This window comes from Pristiophorus japonicus, chromosome 1, assembly GCF_044704955.1.
Source record: "Pristiophorus japonicus isolate sPriJap1 chromosome 1, sPriJap1.hap1, whole genome shotgun sequence".
NCBI classification, from domain to species: domain Eukaryota; kingdom Metazoa; phylum Chordata; class Chondrichthyes; family Pristiophoridae; genus Pristiophorus; species Pristiophorus japonicus.
In genome coordinates this window covers 400,078,042-400,098,073 of record NC_091977.1, presented here as the reverse complement: position 1 = coordinate 400,098,073, position 20,032 = coordinate 400,078,042, and the positions used below count along the sequence as shown (strand labels likewise).

General features: G+C 46.7%; 1 protein-coding gene across 11 annotated transcripts in view; it reads left to right on the top strand.

The window, feature by feature from the left end:
* The window catches only part of trim55a (tripartite motif containing 55a), a 198,037-nt gene that overhangs the window by 59,527 nt on the left and 118,478 nt on the right, over nucleotides 1-20,032 (top strand). For 10 of the 11 annotated variants that reach the window (XM_070891598.1, XM_070891645.1, XM_070891572.1 and 7 more), the window contains exons 3-5: nucleotides 10,570-10,747; nucleotides 13,208-13,303; nucleotides 13,595-13,828. In XM_070891598.1, coding sequence (XP_070747699.1) covers nucleotides 10,570-10,747; nucleotides 13,208-13,303; nucleotides 13,595-13,828 — 508 coding nt within the window. The remainder of the gene's footprint in view (nucleotides 1-10,569; nucleotides 10,748-13,207; nucleotides 13,304-13,594; nucleotides 13,829-20,032) is intronic. The other variant, XM_070891589.1, reaches the window with a different exon arrangement.

The following is a 20,032-nucleotide window of genomic DNA, read 5'->3' as shown; positions in this document are numbered from 1 at the left end:
GCATCCAAAGGTGGGCGCTGACATTATCTGCCTATGATTATGTCATTCGCCACAGAGCTGGCACAGAGAATTGTGCCGATGCTTTGAGCCGGTTGCCGTTGCCCACACTGGAGGTGGAAATGCTACAACCGGCAGATTTAATGTTAATCATGCAAGCTTTTGAGAGTGAAGGTACCCTGTCACGGTTCAACAAGTTAAGAACTGGACCAGCCAGGACCTGATATTATCGGTGGAAAAGGGTTGCATCCTCAAAGGGGATTGGTCTGCCATACCTAAGCAAATGTGGGAGGAGGCCAAACCGTACATTCGTCACAAGGACGAACTGTCTATTCAAGCAGATTGCATATTGTGGGGCAATCGAGTTGTAATGCCGAAGAAAGGGAGAGAGAAGTTTGTGCGTGAGTTACACAGCACACATCCTGGTATAGTGATGATGAAGGCCATCGCCAGGTCCCAAGTATGGTGGCCAGGAATTGATTCTGAGCTGAAAGCATGCGTGCATCAATGCAACACCTGCATGCAGCTCAGCAAAGCACCAGTGGAATCGCTGCTGAGTCTGTGGTCATGGCCATCCAAACCTTGGTCCAGGATCCATGCAGATTTTGCAGGTCCCTTCCTGGGGAAAGATGTTTTAGTTGTGGTGAATGCTTATTTGAAGTGGATAGAATGCAAAATCATGTCATCCAGTACGTCCACGGCAATCATAGAGAATCTCAATGTCATGTTCACGACTCATGGTCTGCCTGACATAGTGGTGAGCGACAATGGGTCGTGCTTTACCAGTCAGGAGTTTCAGGAGTTTGTAAAACTTAACGGCATAAAACATGTAAGGTCAGCACCATTCAAGCCTGCGTCCAACCGGCAAGCAGAACATGCAGTACAAATTATCAAGCAAAGCATGAGGAGAGTAACCCAAGGGTCACTGCAGACCTGCTTGTCTTGTATACTGCTGAGTTACAGGACAATTATGTCTGTAATGTACTTATGAATGACTCCACGAGGCAATGTGTTTACCGAGGCGTATGAAAGCATGGGCCTTACGCTAAACATTAGTAAGACAGAGGTCCTACACCAGCCTGTCCTCGCCGCACAGCACTGCCCCCCAAACATCAAGATCCACTGCATGGCCCTGGACAACGTGGACCACTTCCCCTATCTCAGGAGCCTCCTATCAACAAGAGCAGGCATTGATGATGAGATCCAACACCACCTCCAGTGCGCCAGTGCAGCCTTCGGCTGCCTGAGGAAAAGAGTGTTTGAAGACCAGTCCCTCAAAACTGTTACAAAGCTCATGGTCTACAGGGCCGTAGTAATACCCGCCCGCCTGTATGGTTCAGAGACGTGGACCATGTACAGTAGACATCTCAAGTCGCTGGAGAAATACCACCAGCGATGTCTCCGCAAGGTCCTGCAAATCCCCTGGGAGGTCAGACGCACCAATATTAGCGTCCTCATCCAGGCCAACATCCCCAGCATTGAAGCACTGACCACACTTGATCAGCTCCACTGGGCAGGCCACATAGTTCGCATGCCTGACACGAGACTCCCAAAGCAAGCGCTCTACTCGGAACTCGTCCACGGCAAACAAGCCAAAGGTGGGCAGAGGAAACGTTACAAGGACACACTCAAAGCCTCCCTGATAAAGTGCATCATCCCTACTGACACCTGGGAATCCTTGGCCATAGATCGCCCTAAATGGAGGAAGTGCATTTGGAGGGCGCTGAGCTCCTCGAGTATCATCGCTGAGAGCATGCAGAAATCAAGCGCAGGCAGCGGAAGGAGCATGCGGCAAACCAAGCTCCCTGCCCACCCTTTCTCTTAAAGACTATCTGTCCCACCTGCGACAGAAACTGTGGTTCTCGTATTGGACTGTACAGCCACCTAAGAACACATGCTAAGAGTGGAAGCAAGTCTTCCTCGATCCTGAGGGACTGCCTATGATAATGACTTATGAATGATTGCACGAGGCAATGTGTTGTACTCAAACTGTAGTGACCTTGGTCCTTTATTCGTAACTCCAGAGTGAGGCAGCCGCATGATGGCTACCCTTTTATACAGCCCCTGCCACCGGGCAGGGAACCCCAGTCTCCACCAGTTGCACCTTCGAGTAGTGCCAGCATAGTATATACACAGTGTAAACCTTATTGACAGTACATCAGGTAAACAAGTCTCCAGCTTATGCAACTATACAATGACTACGCAGAGAGTATATCTATATTCTGCATATATAACAAGGACAAGACCCCACACATTCACAGGGGTCTCGCCTGCTGAACTCATGATGAAAAGAGGTCGTAAGACCAAGTTATCGCTTGTACACCTGGATTTAAGTAATCATATTGAATACAGAAGACAGAGTCAAAAAGGGTACCACGATTGCACAACTGTGTCATGCGAGATTTCTGTTAATGATCCTTTATATGTGTTGAATTATGGTCAGGGTCCCAAATGGATTGCTGGTATGGTCATGGCCAACGAGGGCAACACAATATTTGTTATTAAGCTCAAGAATAGGCAAACTTGCAGGAAACACATGGATCAAACAAAGTTGAGGCACACAGACGAGCCAGAGCAGTCGGACGAAGAAACCGTCAATGACCAACCAACCTACCAGCAGCCTTCAGTGGACTCAAGGGTCATCAGTGAACCCAGAATTTCCATCACAGACTTGTTCAATAAAAATGGACTTGCAATTCCTGACATGGCCACTGCCACCCCCAACAAGTCAGCCATCCAGCCACCAGCCACAACAGACTCCGCACATTCACCCAAGGCCGGAATCGAACTGAGACGGTCAACCCGGGAGCGTAAAGCACCGGACTGTCTCAACCTGTGAAAGACTGTGATAAGATCTCAGAGGAGGGTATTGTCATGTATGTACATGCTGTTTGTAGCCACCAGATGGTGTCATTGTTGGAGGCCACTGAGCAGCACGCACATGGTGCTGCTCTGGTATAAAAGGCCAGCCATTTTGTGACTAAGTCACTTTGGGACTAAATAAAGCACAAGCAAGGTCATACCTTGCTTAGTTAAACAGTACTCAGTTTGAACCTTTAATGAATACATTACAAACCCTTTTTTGTGCATACGTTGGAACTGGCCCTGAACACCACGTTGCCTGCTGAGCCGCCGGCTGCTGAGCCCTGAGCCGGGGGGAGAGCGGCAGGCAGAGAGAGCCGGCGGGCAACCGCGGTGGCGGGGGCGGAGGCGGGGGGTGCGGAGGGAAGAGAGAGAGAGAGAGAGAGAGCCTGTTTGGGGGTTGAGGGGAGGGGGGAGAGAGGGAGCCTATTTGGGGGTTGGGGGGAAGAGAGAGCCTGTTTGGAGAGTGGGGGCAAGAGAGAGCCTGTTTGCAGGGGGTAGAGAGAGAGAGCCTATTTGCGGGGGCGGTGGGGGGTGGGGGGGGGCGGGTGGACAAGTGAAAGAGAGAGCCTATTTGCGGGGGGGGGGGGTGGTGGGGGATCGGGGGGACAAGTGAGAGAGAGAGCCTGTTTGGCGGGGAGGCGGGAGGGCGGGGGGAGAGAGCCTGGTTGGTTGGGGGGAAAGACAGAGCCTGTTTGGGGGCTGGGAGGGGAGAGAGGGAGCTTGTTTGGGGGGTGGGGGGGAAGAGAGAGCCTGTTTGGGGGTGGGGGGGCGGTAAGAGAGAGCCTGTTTGCCGGGGGGGAGAGAGAGAGAGCCTATTTGGGGAGGGGAGGGGGGGTGTTGAGAGAGAAAGAGAGCCTGTTTGTGGGGGGGGGGGGGTGGGGAGGGAGAGAGAGAGCCTATTTGGGTTTGGGGGAAAGAGAGAGAACCTGTTTGGGGGCGGGTGGAGAGAGGGAGCCTATTTGAGGGGGGGAGAGAGACGGGGTGGGGGGGCAAAGAGGGAACTCGGGAAGACAAATCACTTTCATCCAACTCCCTTTACACCCACGCCCAACATCATTAGAGTGGATGAAATCCAGAAGTCACGACATTGACATTTCATACTCAATAAACTGTTAACAATCCGCATATAATGCACCATCTATGGCGGGGGGGCGTGGGCACGGTACGGTCATGCACTTGTGCTTGGGTAAGGGACTTTGGCTGAGGAAGGGATGCACTTGCACTGGGGTAAGGAGGGACTTCAGCTGTGGGAGGCAGCACTTATGCTGGGGTAAGGGACTTTGGCTTGAGGAAGGTTGCACTTGTGCTGGGGTAAGGAGGGTCTCCAACTTGGGGAGGGATGTGTCCTTTCTGAATTCTGAAGTCCAAATGGATCATGTTACAATGTGCAAAGTTAGGCTGGGCGGTTCCATTTACACATTCCAGAGAAACTTCAGGGTGTGGCTTTTCCTTCAAGGGGACCAATCAGCAATAGGTCATGTGATAATGGAGAGCCAATCAGAGAAACAGCTGCAATTCAGGTTGTACAAATAAACGCATCCTTAAATTTGATTTTACGTTTTAAAGTTTAATTTGTTTTCATTGCCGGTGCTTTTAGTGTCCCCCTTCCCTTTTATAGGGGGCACTGGGGAAAATTATGAATTTAGTGCCCAAAAAAAAAACCCAAAAAAAGAAAAAAAACAAAAAAAAACAAAAAAAAGGGGGAAAAAAAAAAAGGGCCTTGTAAATGTCTGGAGTGTCACCCAGGTCGGGTGGCACAGTTTAATGTTTTATGTTTTGCAGGTGAACTCCAAAAAGATAAACGCATCCTTAATAAATACAGTGTATAGTTGAGGCCCCAACACAGATCCCTGCGGTACTCCACTAGTCACATCCTGCCAATTAGAGCACATACCCATTATCCCTACTCTCTGTCTGCTGCCGCTCAGCCAATCTCCTAACCAGATTAATAATTTGCCTTCAATTCTCAATTCCATGGGATTTAATCTTAGTTAATAACCTCTTATGAGAGGGTCTTTATCAAATGGCTTGTGTTATGCACTGTTCCCACACATGGAAAGGGGTCAGTATATTTCATCCTAGGCTCAAACATTGCTGCTCTTGACCCAGTCAGAAGGAGGTATATAAAAGTGACTTGAAGTAATTTATCCATCATTTTTTTCCTACTTTTTCTGTCATGGGTTTGCTCTATGCTTCTGTACACTGGAAGCGTGGGGCAATTCCTTCAATGGCAAGTTCCATTCCTGTATGCTCCAGGGTACAGTAACATAGTGGTTATGTTGCTGGATTAGTAATACAGAGGCCTCGACAAATGATCCAGAGATATGAGTTCAAATTCCATCGCAGCAACTGGGAAATTTAAATTCAATTTCTGGAATAAAAAGAAAGTGTCAATAATGGTGACCACGAAAATATCAGATTGTCGTAAAAATCCATCTTGTTCACTAATGTCCTTTAGGGAAGGAAATGTGCCGTCCTTACCCAGTCTACAGCAATGTGGTTGATTCTTAACTACCTTCTGAAATGGCCTAGCAAACCACTCAGTTGTATCAAACTGCTGCTACAAAAAACAATAATAAGAAGAATAAAACAGGACGGACACCTGGCACTGACCTCAGCACCAGCATCGGACATGACAAAAGGCACAGCCAGCCCAATCGACCCTGCACTAACATTTGGGGATGTGCTAAAATTGGGAGAGCTGGCAAACAACAGCCTGACATAGTCATACTCACAGAATCATACATTTCAGCAAATGTCCTGGATTCCTTCATCACTATTGTTGGGTGTAGGTCCTGTCCTACCGGCAGGACAGTCCCTCCGGAAGTGGTGGCACAGTGGTATATGGTCGGGAGGGAGTGGCCCTAGAAGTCCTCAACATTGACTCCGTACCCCAGGAGGTCTCATGGCTTCATCTGCTGATTATCACCTACCGCCCTCCCTCAGCTGACTCCTCCATATTGAACACCACTTGGAAGAAGCACTAAGGGTAGTGAGGGCATAGAATATACTCTGGGTGGGGGACTTCAATGTCTTTATCACCAAAAGTGGCTCGGTAGCACCACTGATGACCGAGTTGGCCGAGTCCTGTAGGACATAGTTGCCAGACTGGGCCTGCGGCAGGTGGTGAGAGAGCTAACACAAGGGAAAAACCTACTTGACCTTGTCTTCACTAATCTACCTGTCGCAGATGCATCTGTCCATGACAGTATTGGTAGCAGTGACCACCGCACAGTCTTTGTGGAGATGAAGCCCTGCCTTCACCCTGAGGACACCCTCCATCGTGTTGTGTGGCATTACCACTGTGCTAAATGGGATAGATTCAGAACAGATCTAGAAGCTCAAAACTGGGCATCCATGAGGCACTATGGGCCATCAGCAGCAGCAGAATTGTATTCCACCACAATCTGTAATCTCGTGGCCTGGCGTATTCCTCACTCTACCATTACCATCAAGCCAGGTCCAATCCTGGTTCAATGAGGACTGTAGAAGAGCATGCCAGGAGCAGTATCAGGAATGCCAACCTGGGGAAGCTGCAACACAAGACTACATGCATGCTAAACAGCATGCTATAGACAGAGCTAAATGATCCCATAGCCAACGGATCAGATCAAAGCTCTGCAATCCTGCCACATCCAGTTGTGAATGGTGGTGGAAAATGAAACAATTAACAGGAGGAGGAGGCTCCATGAATATCCCCATCACCATGATGGTAAAACCTAGCATGTGAGGGTAAAAGACAAGGTTGAGGCATTTGCAACTATCTTCAATCAAAAGTGCGGAGTGGATGATCCATTTTGGCCTTCTCCTGAGGTCCCCACCATCACAGAATCTGGTCTTTAGCGAATTCGATTCACTCCATGTGATATCAAGAAATGGCTGTGTGCACTGGATACAGCAAAGGTTATGGGCCCGACAACATCCCGGCCGTTGTGCTGAAGATTTGTGCTCCAGAACTAACCATACCTTAGTACAGATAAAACATTGGCATCTACCCAACAATATGGAAAATTGCGCAGGTATGTCCTGTCCACAAATCCAATCTGGCCAATTCCAACATCCATTAGTCTACTCTCAATCATCAGCAAAGTGATGGAAGTTGCCATCGACAGTGCTTTCAACTGGCACTTACTCACCAATATCCTGCTCACTGATGCTCAGTTTAAGTTCTGCCAGGACCACTCAGCTCCAGACCTTGGCTGGGATTTCGCCAACTGAGGTGAGTTTGATGCGGGCGGCATTGGTGCAGCGTGGAAAACCCATTCTGAAGTGCAGTCCGCCCTCTCCCTTCAATCTTCCTTGGCTGGGCTTGTTAAGCCTGGCCAATTAACTGGAAGTGGGTCTGATGACATCATCTGATGACATCATCTGATGATGCATCATCAGCCGGTTTCCTTAAAGGGACCATGCCCAACTTTTTTCTGACAGTTCATCTGTCAGTCTTTTGCAGCTTGAGCTACTGCAAACACTGACAGACACTGCAGAATGGTGCACGGCTGCACTCAGGCTCTCCCATGACTTCCCTCCAGATGCTTATAGAGGGAGTCACAGCACGCAGGGAGGTTATCTTCCATTCCAATGGACGGAAGAGACCTCTCCAGGAGACCAACGCAGCCTGGTTGCACATTGCACAGGAGGGCACAAGCAGGGATGTCGTCTGGAGGAGCTGACTGCAGTGGTGCAAAGCTTTCAATGATCTCAGTAGATCATGAAACATTACTGCAAATCCACACCCAACCTCATTCTGCTGTGCCACTCATCACATCCCTATCACTCTGCCTTCCCTAATCTACCCCTGCAAATCATTACTCATACCAACTTACCTCGAACCTCCATCCATCCCTCTCTCTCTATGTCTTTCTACATTATCAGTTCCCCATTTCACTAGCCACCCCTTACATTCACACTCATCCTTGTCCAATCATACTGTTATGTCTGTAATGCACTTATGAATGACTCCACGAAGCAATGTATTGCACTCAAACTGTAGTGACCTTGGTCCTTTATTCGTAACTCCAGAGTGAGGCACGAGCATGGTGGGCAGCCTTTTATACTGGGCCCTGCACACCTATGTAGGTGACTCTCAGGTCTCCCACTGCAGTGCCCTCTGGTGGACAGCCTCTGCCACAGGGGCAGGAAACCCGGGTTTCCACCGTTGCACCCTCTAGTGGTGCCAGCATAGTATATACACAGTGTAAACCTTAGTGATAGTACATCAGGTAACAAGTCTCCATCTTATGCAACTATACAGTGACTACACAGAGAATATATCTATAGTCTGCATATATAACACATACCAACTAACCACACACAAGGATAGGCACTTGGGTCCTTTAGCCAATGTTCATGTATAGTTAATGTTGATGTCAAACATTGAAATCTTTATTTTCAGGACTTTGCATTCTTGGTCAGATTTGTGGGCATCTTTGAAAGTGGTTTAGTGAGTTGCAGTGAATGGTAAGACATAAGAGTACCTCCCACAATGGTGACGCGTGTGAAAGGAATGGGTTAGACATTGTAGGGATGCTTTATGGAGTTGGCGTGGGGTGGTGCGACCCTGGCGCATCATGTGGCAGTCGGTGTACAGCATCAACTGAAGTAAATCTGGCCATGGTGAGGCCATTATGGGCCTCCCGGGCAGCAATGTGGTTGGGTGCTGATGTCCTGTGCACTGTGCAGCATCAGGTGATTGTGGAGAAGGTTGGTATTGTTGGTGTGTTAAGTGATATTGGTGTTAGGGCTGATATTTGTGGGATTCTGAGGACCAAGGTGAGATTTTTCAAGGGCACCGATGCTGCTGGAATAGATGTCAGGTGAGGTTGAGATGACAGAAGCGCCCTGTCAATGATGAGAGAGGTTGCTCCAAGGAGATGACATTGAATAGAGAGTTCACTACAAACACTTCCAAAGTGTATACAGCACAAAAGTCTCTTTCAAATCGTGAAGGCTTCAACTTCTGGCATTGGAAAGTGAACAGCTGTGAAATGGTAGCTTTTATACCACTTCTGCAGCTGTCAACTAGCCACAGTAATAGTCACTGAGAACCCAACTTCACTTACCTGGCGTGAAACCCAAGGGACAGCAAACCCGTCAAAAGGTTGGTAAAATTGTAAGTGCCTGCTTTTAAGCCTCTTAACTAGCATTCAAGTACATTTTAATGCTGTTAATTACCTGTCCCGCTGCTTGCTCTTTCGTCTGCTATCCGAACACAGATCTAACAGTTGAGAAACTCACACGGAGGCGGGTTCAGAGCGGGATCCTGACCCACTGTCAATTAGGGCCTTTTTGACAGCGGGCCTGCCTCCAAACCAGCACTCACAGGGCTGGGAAGATTCCGGCCCTTATTACAACCTTGATCCAAACATGGACAAAAGAGCTGAACTCCAGAGATGAGGTGAAAGTGACTGCCCTTGACATCAAGGCAGCATTTGACCAAGGGTGGCATCAAGGAGCCCTAGTAAAATTGAAGTCAATGGGAATTAGGAGGAAAATTCTTCACTGGCTGGAGTCATATCTAGCACAAAGGAAAATAGTTGTAATTGTTGGAGGCCAATCATCTTAGCCCCAGGACATCGCTGGAGGAGTTCCTCAGGGCAGTGTCCTAGGTCCAACCATCTTCAGCTGCTTCATCAATGACCTTCCCTCCATCATAAGGTCAGAAGTGCTGATGACTGCATAGTGTTTAGTTCCATTCGCAACTCCTCAGATAATGAAGCAGTCTATCCCCACATGCAACACGACCTGGACGACATTCAGGCTTGGGCTGATAAGTGGCAAGTAACATTCACGCCACACAAGTGCCAGACAATGACTATCTCCAACAAGAGAAAGTCTAATCACCACCCTTTGACATTCAATGGCATTGCCATTGCCGAATCTCCCACCATCAACATCCTGGGGATCACCATTGGCCAGAAATTTAACTGGACCTGCCACATAAATATTTTGGCTAAAGAGCAGGTCAGGGCCTGGGTATTCTGTGGTGAGTGTCTCACCTCCTGACTCCCCAAAGCACTCCACCATTTAGAAAGCACAAGCTAAGACTGTGCCTGGCTGAGTGCAGCTCCAACCACACAAGAAGCGTGACACCAGCCAGGACAAAGCAGGCAGCTTGATTGGCTCCCCATCCACCACATTAAATATTCACTCCCTCCACCTCCAGTGCACTGTGACTGTAGTGTGTACCATCTACAAGATGTGCTGCAACAACTCACTAAGGCTTTTTCAACAGCTCCTCCCAAACCTGCAATCTCTATCACCTAGAAGGCAAGGGCAGCAGGCACATGGGAACACCATCACCTGCAAGTTCCCCTCCAAGTCACACACCATCCTGACTTGGAATTATATCACCGTTCCTTCATTGTTGCTGGATCAAAATCCTGGAACTCCCTCCCTAACAGCACTGTGTACCTTCACCACACGGACTGCAACGGTTTAAGATAGCGGCTCCATCACCTTCTCAAGGACAATTAGGGATGGGCAATAAATGCTGACCTTGCCAGTGATGCCCACATCCCATGAATGAATAAAAAAGAAAGGTGCCAAGAAGGTTCCAGACAATTTCTCATAGGAAATGGCATGAAATGGCAGGTTGTGTCATTTTGGGACACCCATCTAGTGACTGGATAAGCACAGATCAATAAAGTGATCAGTCAGTACTGTGCATTGTATTTATTATGATGAATCAAAGAATTCGAATTCATTCAGTTTTGTTCGCAGACCTGAAAAGAAGAGTGAGCAACCCATGTGTGAAGAACATGACGATGAACGAATCAACATTTATTGTATGACATGTGAAGTGCCAACGTGCTCCATGTGTAAAGTGTTTGGTGCTCATAAAGAATGTGAAGTGGCTCCACTCAATAATATTTATAAAAGGCAAAAGGTAGGTCTCATTTTCTCTGACAGTTTTTTTTAAAAAGCTTTCTCCTTCCTCCTTTTTGAACAGCTCAAATCTATTTCCATTCAATCGTTGGAAAAATAATCAGTTCCCAGAACTCTCAATGTAATTTATATCACTAAGACGAGCAGTTTGGGTTTAATCATGTCACTACCTAGTTTTCAATTTAATGCGTGTCCTTCGTAAGATGATTATGCTGTCATGCTTTTATTTGTATACCATGCTGTTTATTTTTAAAGGAAATAAGCAACACAAATATGAATGTTTGAAAAAGTCATTTGGAGCTACAGCTTCTCAGTAAAATATCAGATATTACCCAGTCCCTCCTTTGACAAACCACACTGATGATTTAGGCCTGCACACGATCGTGGGATTTTCATTATCCATACCACAGTACTGTTTATCTATTGATGAGTTACTGACCTATTATTGCCGCTGGAAAAATACCACCAACAATGTCGCCGCAAGATCCTGCAAATCCCCTGGGAGGACAGACGCACCGACGTTAGTATTCTCGATCAGGCCAACATCCCCAGCATCGAAGCATTGACCACACTCGACCAGCTCGGTTGGGCGGGCCACATTGTTCGCATGCCTGACACAAGACTCCCAAAGCAACGCTCTACTCTGAATTCCTACACAGCAAGCGAACCCCAGGTAGGCAGAGGAAATGTTTCAAGGACACCCTCAAAGCCTCCTTGATAAAATGCAACATCCCCACTGATACCTGGGAGTCCCTGGCCAAAACCGCCCTAAGTGGAGGAAGAGCATCCAAGAGGGCGCTGAGCACCTCGAGTCTCGTCGCCGAGAGCATGCAGAAAACAAGCGCAGGCAGCGGAAGGAGCTGCGGCAACCCAGACTCCCCACCCACCCTTTCCTTCAACGACTGTCTGTCCCACTTGTGACACTGTAATTCCCGTATTGATCTGTACAGTCACCTGAGAACTCACTTTTAGAGTGGAAGCAAGTCTTCCTCGATTTCGAGGGACTGCCTATGATGATATGGTGGTCTTGCCCAAAACCTGTTATTGATTCACTGTTACGTGCCAGCCCTGACATTTTTTGCTAATGCCTCAGCCAAGTCATTGTTTGCTCACAGAGACCAACAACAATTCCATTAAAGATTTATGATTTTGGTTTTACACAGGTCATCCCAAAGTCACTGGGTAGAGATAAACCAACATAAGTTTAATCACAGTAGGGAGCACTTTTTACAATGGTCAGCTTGTTATCTGCTTGACAGATGCTAAACTGACCATCAGGGTAGGTATGTGACTATTGGTTAGTTTCTGCTGGACATGAATAGCAAATCTGTGAGCCACAAATCTGACAGGAGTAACTCCAGATGTGTCAACTTGATACATAGGTGCTACTCATAAACTGAAATGGATGAACTTAAATAATAATTTCTAACTATAACTTAAATACCTTCTGTTTAATAACAAGTTGTTCTTAGTCAGGAACTCTTAAGTTTAATATCACTACTGACACATGGACTGTAATCTTGAAAATGGAGGCGGGTTAGAAGGTAGGGTGGGGGAGGACTAGAAAGCGGTCAGGAAACCCAGGCGAACAGGTCTCCCGCAGGCCCTGCCGAATTTAACGGCAAGGCCTGATTAACATTGCAAAGTTCTGTTTCCCGCTCGCAGCCAGTCAAATGGAAAGGCTGGCTGGCTGTGGGCGGGTAGGCCTGTGGCACTCGTGGGTGGGGGGGTTCGATGAACTTGGGGGTGAGAATTGGAGGCCTCGTGGGGAGGATCGAAGGCCTCGGGGGGGGTGGTGGAGGTGGGGGCTGTCCGATTGTGAAGGGTTGGGTGAGGCAGGGACGCTGGATCCAGCAGGTAAGTATAAAGGCACATACCTTCTGGATTCAGCAGTCCTCGCCTTACTTTAGCTGGCGGGGTTCCCCGAGGCCTGGGAAACCCAGCCAGCCACAGTTAAATTTGTAATGGTGGGTCATCATGTGGTATGCCAGCCACATTATAATATTTAAATGGGCAACCCGCCTCCTGGAAGCGGGTTGGCTGTCTGGCTCCCGTCCTGCCTCCGTTAAAATGGTAAGTGGGCGGGTTGGGGTTGGGATTCAGCTTTTTAAAACTTTAACCTCCTGTCTGACCCCAACCCACCCGTTTTTTGGGGTTAAAATTCTGGTGCCAGTCTATAATTATTTATACATTTGACTCAAATTCAGTATTTGTACAAACAACAAAATGAGGCTGTGTGTTGTTTTATCTTGTTATATGACCTGTTACAATGTCTGAAACAAACTTTATTTGCAATCTGGAGATATAATTTTGTCAAGCAAGCAATTTTAGTCAATTTTGGTTGCACCATGCAATTTTACTTGTTACAATTTCATTCAAAACTGCAGTGAAATCTGAAATTGGTGGGCCTTCTGTTTCTGCTTAGCTAATTTTAGTATTTTCTGTTTTATTTTGTATGCAGTCTGAGTTCAGTGATGGGATTGCAATGCTAGTAGCAAGCAATGACCGGATTCAGACAGTAATCACTCAGATGGAAGAGACATGCAGAAATATTGAGGTATTTCCGATCTTTAAAGCTGTATCATGAGATTTATTCCCTGAAGCTATCCTTGGCAAATATTAGCATCTAAGCTCTTAAAGCTTTGTTTGTATGAAATTGATTTGTCTGCTTAACAAAGTCGTTAACCTGTTTACAATAAAAAAGCTAACACCTCTGTTAAAATTGCAAAGGGAGCACAATTTCAAGGCCCTAAAAGCTAGGAGTCTTTTGTACATTGCTTTTCTGTTTGTGGATGAAGCTACTTCAGTATTGAACCTTGTGAAAGTGACTATTGCTGAAATGTTGCAGGATAACAGTAGCAGCCAAAAGGAACTGATGTGTGAAAAGTTTGATGGTCTGTATGCATTGCTGGAGGAAAGGAAAAAGGACATGTTACAAAACATCACAGTGGAACAGGAAGAAAAGACACAGCATATTCGCTCGTTGATTAGGAAATACGGAGAACACCTCGAGGGGGTATCCAAGATCATTGAGTCTGGCTTGCAGTGTATGGAGGAGCCTGAAATAGCAGTCTTTCTACAGGTACTGAGTTGGGCTTAATCAATGTAACTTGGGCAATAGTGCATAAGAAGGTGGGCATATCTCAGGAGTGATACCACACCGTACATTGTTTTGGCATAAAGTATCATTGGAGTTCAGAAGAATGAGAGGTGATCTTATCAAAACATATAAGATAATGAGGGGGCTTGACAAGGTGGATGCAGAGAGGATATTTCCACTCATATGGGAAACTAAAACTAGGGGGCATAGTCTCAGAATAAGGGGCCGCCCATTTAAAACTGAGATGAGGAGAAATTTCTTCTCTGAGGGTTGTAAATCTGTGTAATTCTCTGCCCCAGAGAGCTGTGGAGGCTGGGTCATTGAATATATTTAAGGTGGAGATAAACAGATTTTTGAGCAATAAGGGAGCAAAGGGTTATGGGGAGCGGGCAGGGAAGTGGAGCTGAGTCCATGATCAGATCAACCATGATCTTATTAAATGGCGGAGCCGGCTCGAGGGGCCAAATGGCCTACTCCTGCTCCTATTTCTTATGTTCTTCTTATGGTATTATTATTGATAATTAAAATATTCTGGTTTTAATTTTTGTCAGATTTGGGGTTGTTCCAAAAATGTAACATTGCCATTTTTAAACATTTGACTAGTTGTCCTGATGGTAATCTTAGACATCCACATTAGTGTAAAAGTAGGTTCTGATCCAATACATACATAGAATAAACAACGCAGAAACAGGCCATTCGGCCCAACCATGCCGGCGTTTATGATCCACTCGAACCTCCTCCTGTCTATCCTCATCTAAATCTATCTGCATAACCCTCTATTCCATTCTCCCTCATATGCTTGTCTAGTCTCTCCTTAAGTGTGTCCATACTATTCGCTTTAACCACTCCCTGTGGTAGCAAATTCCACATTCTCATCACTCTTTGGGTAAAGAATTTTCTTGTGAATTCCAATGTTGTTCATATGTAGCCAGGCAAGCGTGATGTTGCACATGGAACTTCAAATGTAGCTTAACATAAACGTTGGCTTTAACATTTTTGCTTTATGTGGAGTTTTATTGGGTTTTGACAGTTAAACCTGAAAAGAGGAATCTTAGTAATAACTCTATATTATTAAAAGCCTCGTGACTGTGTGAATGTTGTCTATGTGATATAGTATGGCAAAGATCCTTCAACCAATTGGATTGCAGAATCAGATACCTCTGTCTTGTCAACCAATCACATTCCAGAACATCACCAACCCAGTTCCAGAGACCACTGACCAGCACTCATCATCATCACTATCATCATCATAGGTGGTCCCTCGAACGAGGATGACTTGCTTTCACATGAGTTCACAGATGTTTCAATGAAGAACCCGATGTTCCAGTCCTGAACTCCAATTCAAGGGGTGGAAGATGCCTGTGCATGGATTTTTTTAACATGTGGTGACCGTTGCACACCAGCCACCACACGGGCTTGACAAAGCTAGGCCTTTATCCACTGGTAAGGGTTAACCAGGACGACTGGAGACTTGCTTTGCTGCACGGATCTTGTGCGCACACATATCGTAGTGTGGGCAGGCCCGTGCTGCCCCGGGACCCTCGGCTCTTCTGGGCCCCATACCCTCATTCACCGCACCTCTGCCATAATCTCTCACCGCTCCTCCGCCACAAACATTCGCCACACCTCCACCACAATCCCTCACCGCTCCTCCGCCACAAAAACTCTCGCTGCACCTCCACCACGATCTTCCGCCACACCAGCACTATCTCTGCCAAGATCAGCCATGATCTTGTTGAATGGCGGAGCAGGCTTGAGGGGCTAGATGGCCTACTCCTGTTCTTAATTCTTATGTTCTTATGTTATTACTCAAAAATGACTAATCACATTGTACGAAAAACAAAGTTTGCCCCATACAGCTGTCTATGACATTTCCTCACTCAAGCCACAATGTCCTCTGAAAACAAAATTTAGATCATAATAAATATATTATATATTCAACAGTTCAAAACTTACTATAAATACTTCCATTCTTTTCATGAACAGCTTAAAGTCTCAAAACTCCCTACCCCCACACCTACTTCAATATAGAAGACTACCATTCGCACGATTCACTGCACGAGTGTGGCCATAACACATGGACACACCAATTCACTGCTCTTTTCAAAGAATCGTTTTTGCTGCCCACCCCCTCTCTCTGCATATTGTACCAGTGGCCCTAGTCCAATCCTTCCCATTCGCTATGGTGCATCAGTTGCTCCAACGCTCTCCCTCATGCCATCTGATGTCTTTCAACTACCTGGCCCATTCCCATCATCACAGTCTTCCCATGTGGCAGCACTAAAGAAGTAGTAGAAAATGTATTACAAAAGGAAGCAGGATAAAATAGACATTGGGAACTGGGTGAGACACGAACCTGCCATCTCTGGGAACTTGGTTCAAGTACATCTTAGACAGATAGGATGAAAGTCGCCATTGTCTGTTGTATCCAATGTCACGTAAGTACTACGTGAAATGAGTTTGAGCAGAGAATATATCTAATTTCAGTAGAAAGGGGCCTATAGCACTATCCCTAACTTGGCACTAATTGGCAATCTCATGCGAAGAAGCCAAACGATGGCTTATGTGAGAAGTGGGAAAAATGTCACATTGTTCCAGCAGAGGTGCTCTTCTGAGACTGGGACTGAAGCTTGTTGTTGGACCAGAGTAGAGTGAGCTTCACTCTACATCTGGCTGTGCTATACCTATACTGGCAGTGCTTGGTGCTGTCACCGAGTGCCTGAACTAGGAAAAGTTCTATTCCACAGCACGAACAATCTTCACCTTGACGAGCACAAGAATTCAAAAAAACAGTAGAGGTTAGAAAAGGAAAGAGAAAAAAGAAAAGTGTAAAAAGAGAAGAAAAGATGTGAAGGTGAGAAAAAAAAGAAAGAAATGTCAGCAGATGAAGGAGAGAAATAGCAGTAAAGGATAAAATAGAGAGCAGAAGTAGAGGCTGGCAGAGAGAGTAAAACAGATTGAAGGAGGAAATGGAGTATTGTTCCCAGACAGAGAAATATCACATCTGTGAGAATCAGAGTTTTAGAACCCTGAGTTTACCTCCAGTTCTCCATGACAGATGAGAGGAAATAAAGAGAGAGAAAAAGACATGCATATATTGTGAGAGATAGAAACAGTAATAGACTGACAGAGAAGAGGAGACAAGGAGAACAGACACACAAGGGGGAAACTGGGTAATAGCCAAGCACAGGGATACAGAAATGTTATAAAAAAGAGTGTGAGAGGCATAGGGCTAGATTTTCCACTAATATGCACCCTGTTTTGCACCTCGGCAAGGCGCATAAAGGTGTTTCTGGGCATCAAACGGGGCGTCCAGGATGTAGTGCCCGGGCAGAAGTTTCGCCAATGGTTTTGTGGCGGTGCAAAAACTTCCCGTCCCACCCTTCGTTTTGACCATCAGGATGACGTCAATCGTTGTGCCAGGCTATGCTAGCACCCCGGGTGGAACTTTTGGGCATTACGCCTGATTTGGCGTCCGCCCCAGGATCTGACCCAAAAAACAAGTGGTCCCAGGATGCAGCAGGCACAATTGGCACCATATTTAAAGGGAGGCTGGAGAATCTTAGATCGCAGTTGTCAGCGACTACCACGGTTGCGAGCAGAAAGCAGCGTTAGTGGACACTTTAACGCGGCACTTTTATGTGAGTTAACTCTTTGTTTTCAAGGTCAGTAAGAGATTTCAATGGGGTCAATGCTAGTTAGGCGGCAAATCATGCTGGTTGCTATTAGCAAGCGGCCTCAAGCTGGAAGGCTTATTGTCCATGGTTTGCAACGGAATCGAAGAAGTCGCAGACGTTTGGGGAGAAGGCCTTACCCCCCTCGGGTTTACAAGTGACATTGTTCTTATCTCCACATTTCTGATGTGCAGTGCGTTCGGAGGCTGCATTTCAGAAAAGAAGTGATGACAGAGTTATGCCAGCTCATACAGGCAGACCTACAGCCTACCAGCGGCAAAGGGACTGCACTGCCCGTCGAGGTGAAGGTGACTGCTATGCTGGCATTCTATGCCACCGGCTCATTCCAGGCAGCAGGGGACATATGCATCATCTCGCAGCCACCACACATTGCTGCATTTGCCAGGTGACAAGGGCACTGTACGTGCACAGGATGGACTTCATAAAGTTCCCAATGAGCAGGGACAGCCAGAAGAGAGGACAATAGGTTTTGCACGATTTGCAGGTATCCCCAAGGTTCAGGGTGTGATTGACTGTACGCACGTCGCCCTGCGAGCACCAACACAGAATGCAGAGGTCTTCCGAAACAGAAAGGGAGACCACTCCCTAAACGTTCAGCTGGTCTGCGACCACACTCAGCGCATCCTTACAGTCAATGCCCGCTATCCACGGAGCACACCTGATGTTTTCATCTTGTGTGAGAGCAGTGTCTCACACATGTTTCAGTGATAAAGGCAAGGGCAGGGCTGGCTGATCAGGAACAAGGGATCTGGCCTGGCCATCTGGCTTATGACCCCCTTCAGGAACCCTGCCACAGAAGCCGAGCGATGCTATACTGACAGCCATGCAGCCACCCACAACATCATTGAACAGACAATTAGTGTGCTGAAGCAGTGCTTCTGATGCTTGGACCGCTCTGGAGGCAGCCTTCAATACTCCCCTCAACAGGTCTCTGAGTTCATTGTGGTGTGCTGCATGCTGCACAACTTAGCCACCATGAGGGGACAGGCATTACCAGTGGGGATTGCAGGACCACCTCAGGAGGAGGAGGAGGAGGAAGACGAGGAAGAGGAGACTGACGAGGAAGCCATATCGCAACCGCCATGACCACAGGGGAGGCAGCCTGGAGATGTGGCCACTGCAAGAGCCTTACGTAGGCAGCTCATCATTGACCGGTTTGTTTGAACTGGGAAGGGGAGGTGTGAGCCTTGCCTCTCCACTCTATGCCACCATGCTGCCTAATGTACAAATGATTGTGCAAATGAGATACAAGACACCAATGTCAAAGATGAAACAACAATTTTTCCCAACATGTAACACTCTCAATCTCTCCCCCATCCCCCCCCACCCCACCGTACAGAACCCTACATAATATAACGGTTCACCACTTATGAACACATGACTGCTTCCTGCAATTCACAAGATATTCAGAGCAGAATAACTACATCCTGAAGTACACAAAATGAACATAACATATAAACTGCATCCTGCAGTGCACAAAATGAACAGAAAATATAAACTGCATCCTGCAGTGCACAAAATGAACAGAAAATATAAACTGCATCCTGCAGTGCACAAAATGAAAATCACACCAGACTGCATCCTGCAGGGCACAAAATGTTATGAAAAAAGTACTGCAACCTGCAGTGCACAAAATGTTATGAAAAAAGTACTGCAACCTGCAGTGCACAAAATGTTATGAAAAAAGTACTGCATCCTGCAGTGCACAAGATGTGAATAAAATATAAACTGCATCCTGCAATGCACAAAATGTTCCAAAAAGAATAACTGCATCCTGCAGTGCACAAAATGTTATGAAAAAAGTACTGCATCCCGCAGTGCACAAGGTGTGAATAAAATATAAACTGCTATCCTGCAGTGCACAAAATTATAAATAAAATATTAACTGCATCCTGCAGTACACAAAATATTAGTAAAAGAATAACTGCATGCTGCAATGCACAAAATTGTTATGTATTAATTCTTGGAGGTCACCAGACACCAGAGGGCGCCGCGGTCGAAGGTCATCGGGCTGTACGCATGTGGCCTATGTGCTTGGTCACCTATATATAAGCTGGGTGTCTTTGTTACGCTGGCACTCTTCGGCTGGAATAAAGATGGATCAGATTGTACCTGAGTGAGTTTACAGTAACCAGACTCTTGAGTCATTACAATTGGCGACGAGGTAATTTAAGAGCCTTCGCATGCACAATGGGCACTGTTGGAATCCTGGAGAGATTCGTGGAGGGCGAGGATTGGGCGGATTTTGTTGACTGCCTGGATCAGTATTTTGTAGCCAACGGCATGCAGGCTGTAACTAGTAGAGTGGATAAGGGAGAACCACTGGATGTGGTGTATTTGGACTTTCAAAAGGTTTTTGACAAGGTCCCACACAAGAGATTAGTGTGCAGAATTAAAGCACATGGTATTGGGGGTAATGTATTGATGTGGATAGAGAACTGGTTGGCAGACAGGAAGCAGAGAGTCGGAATAAATAAAACTTTTTCAGAAT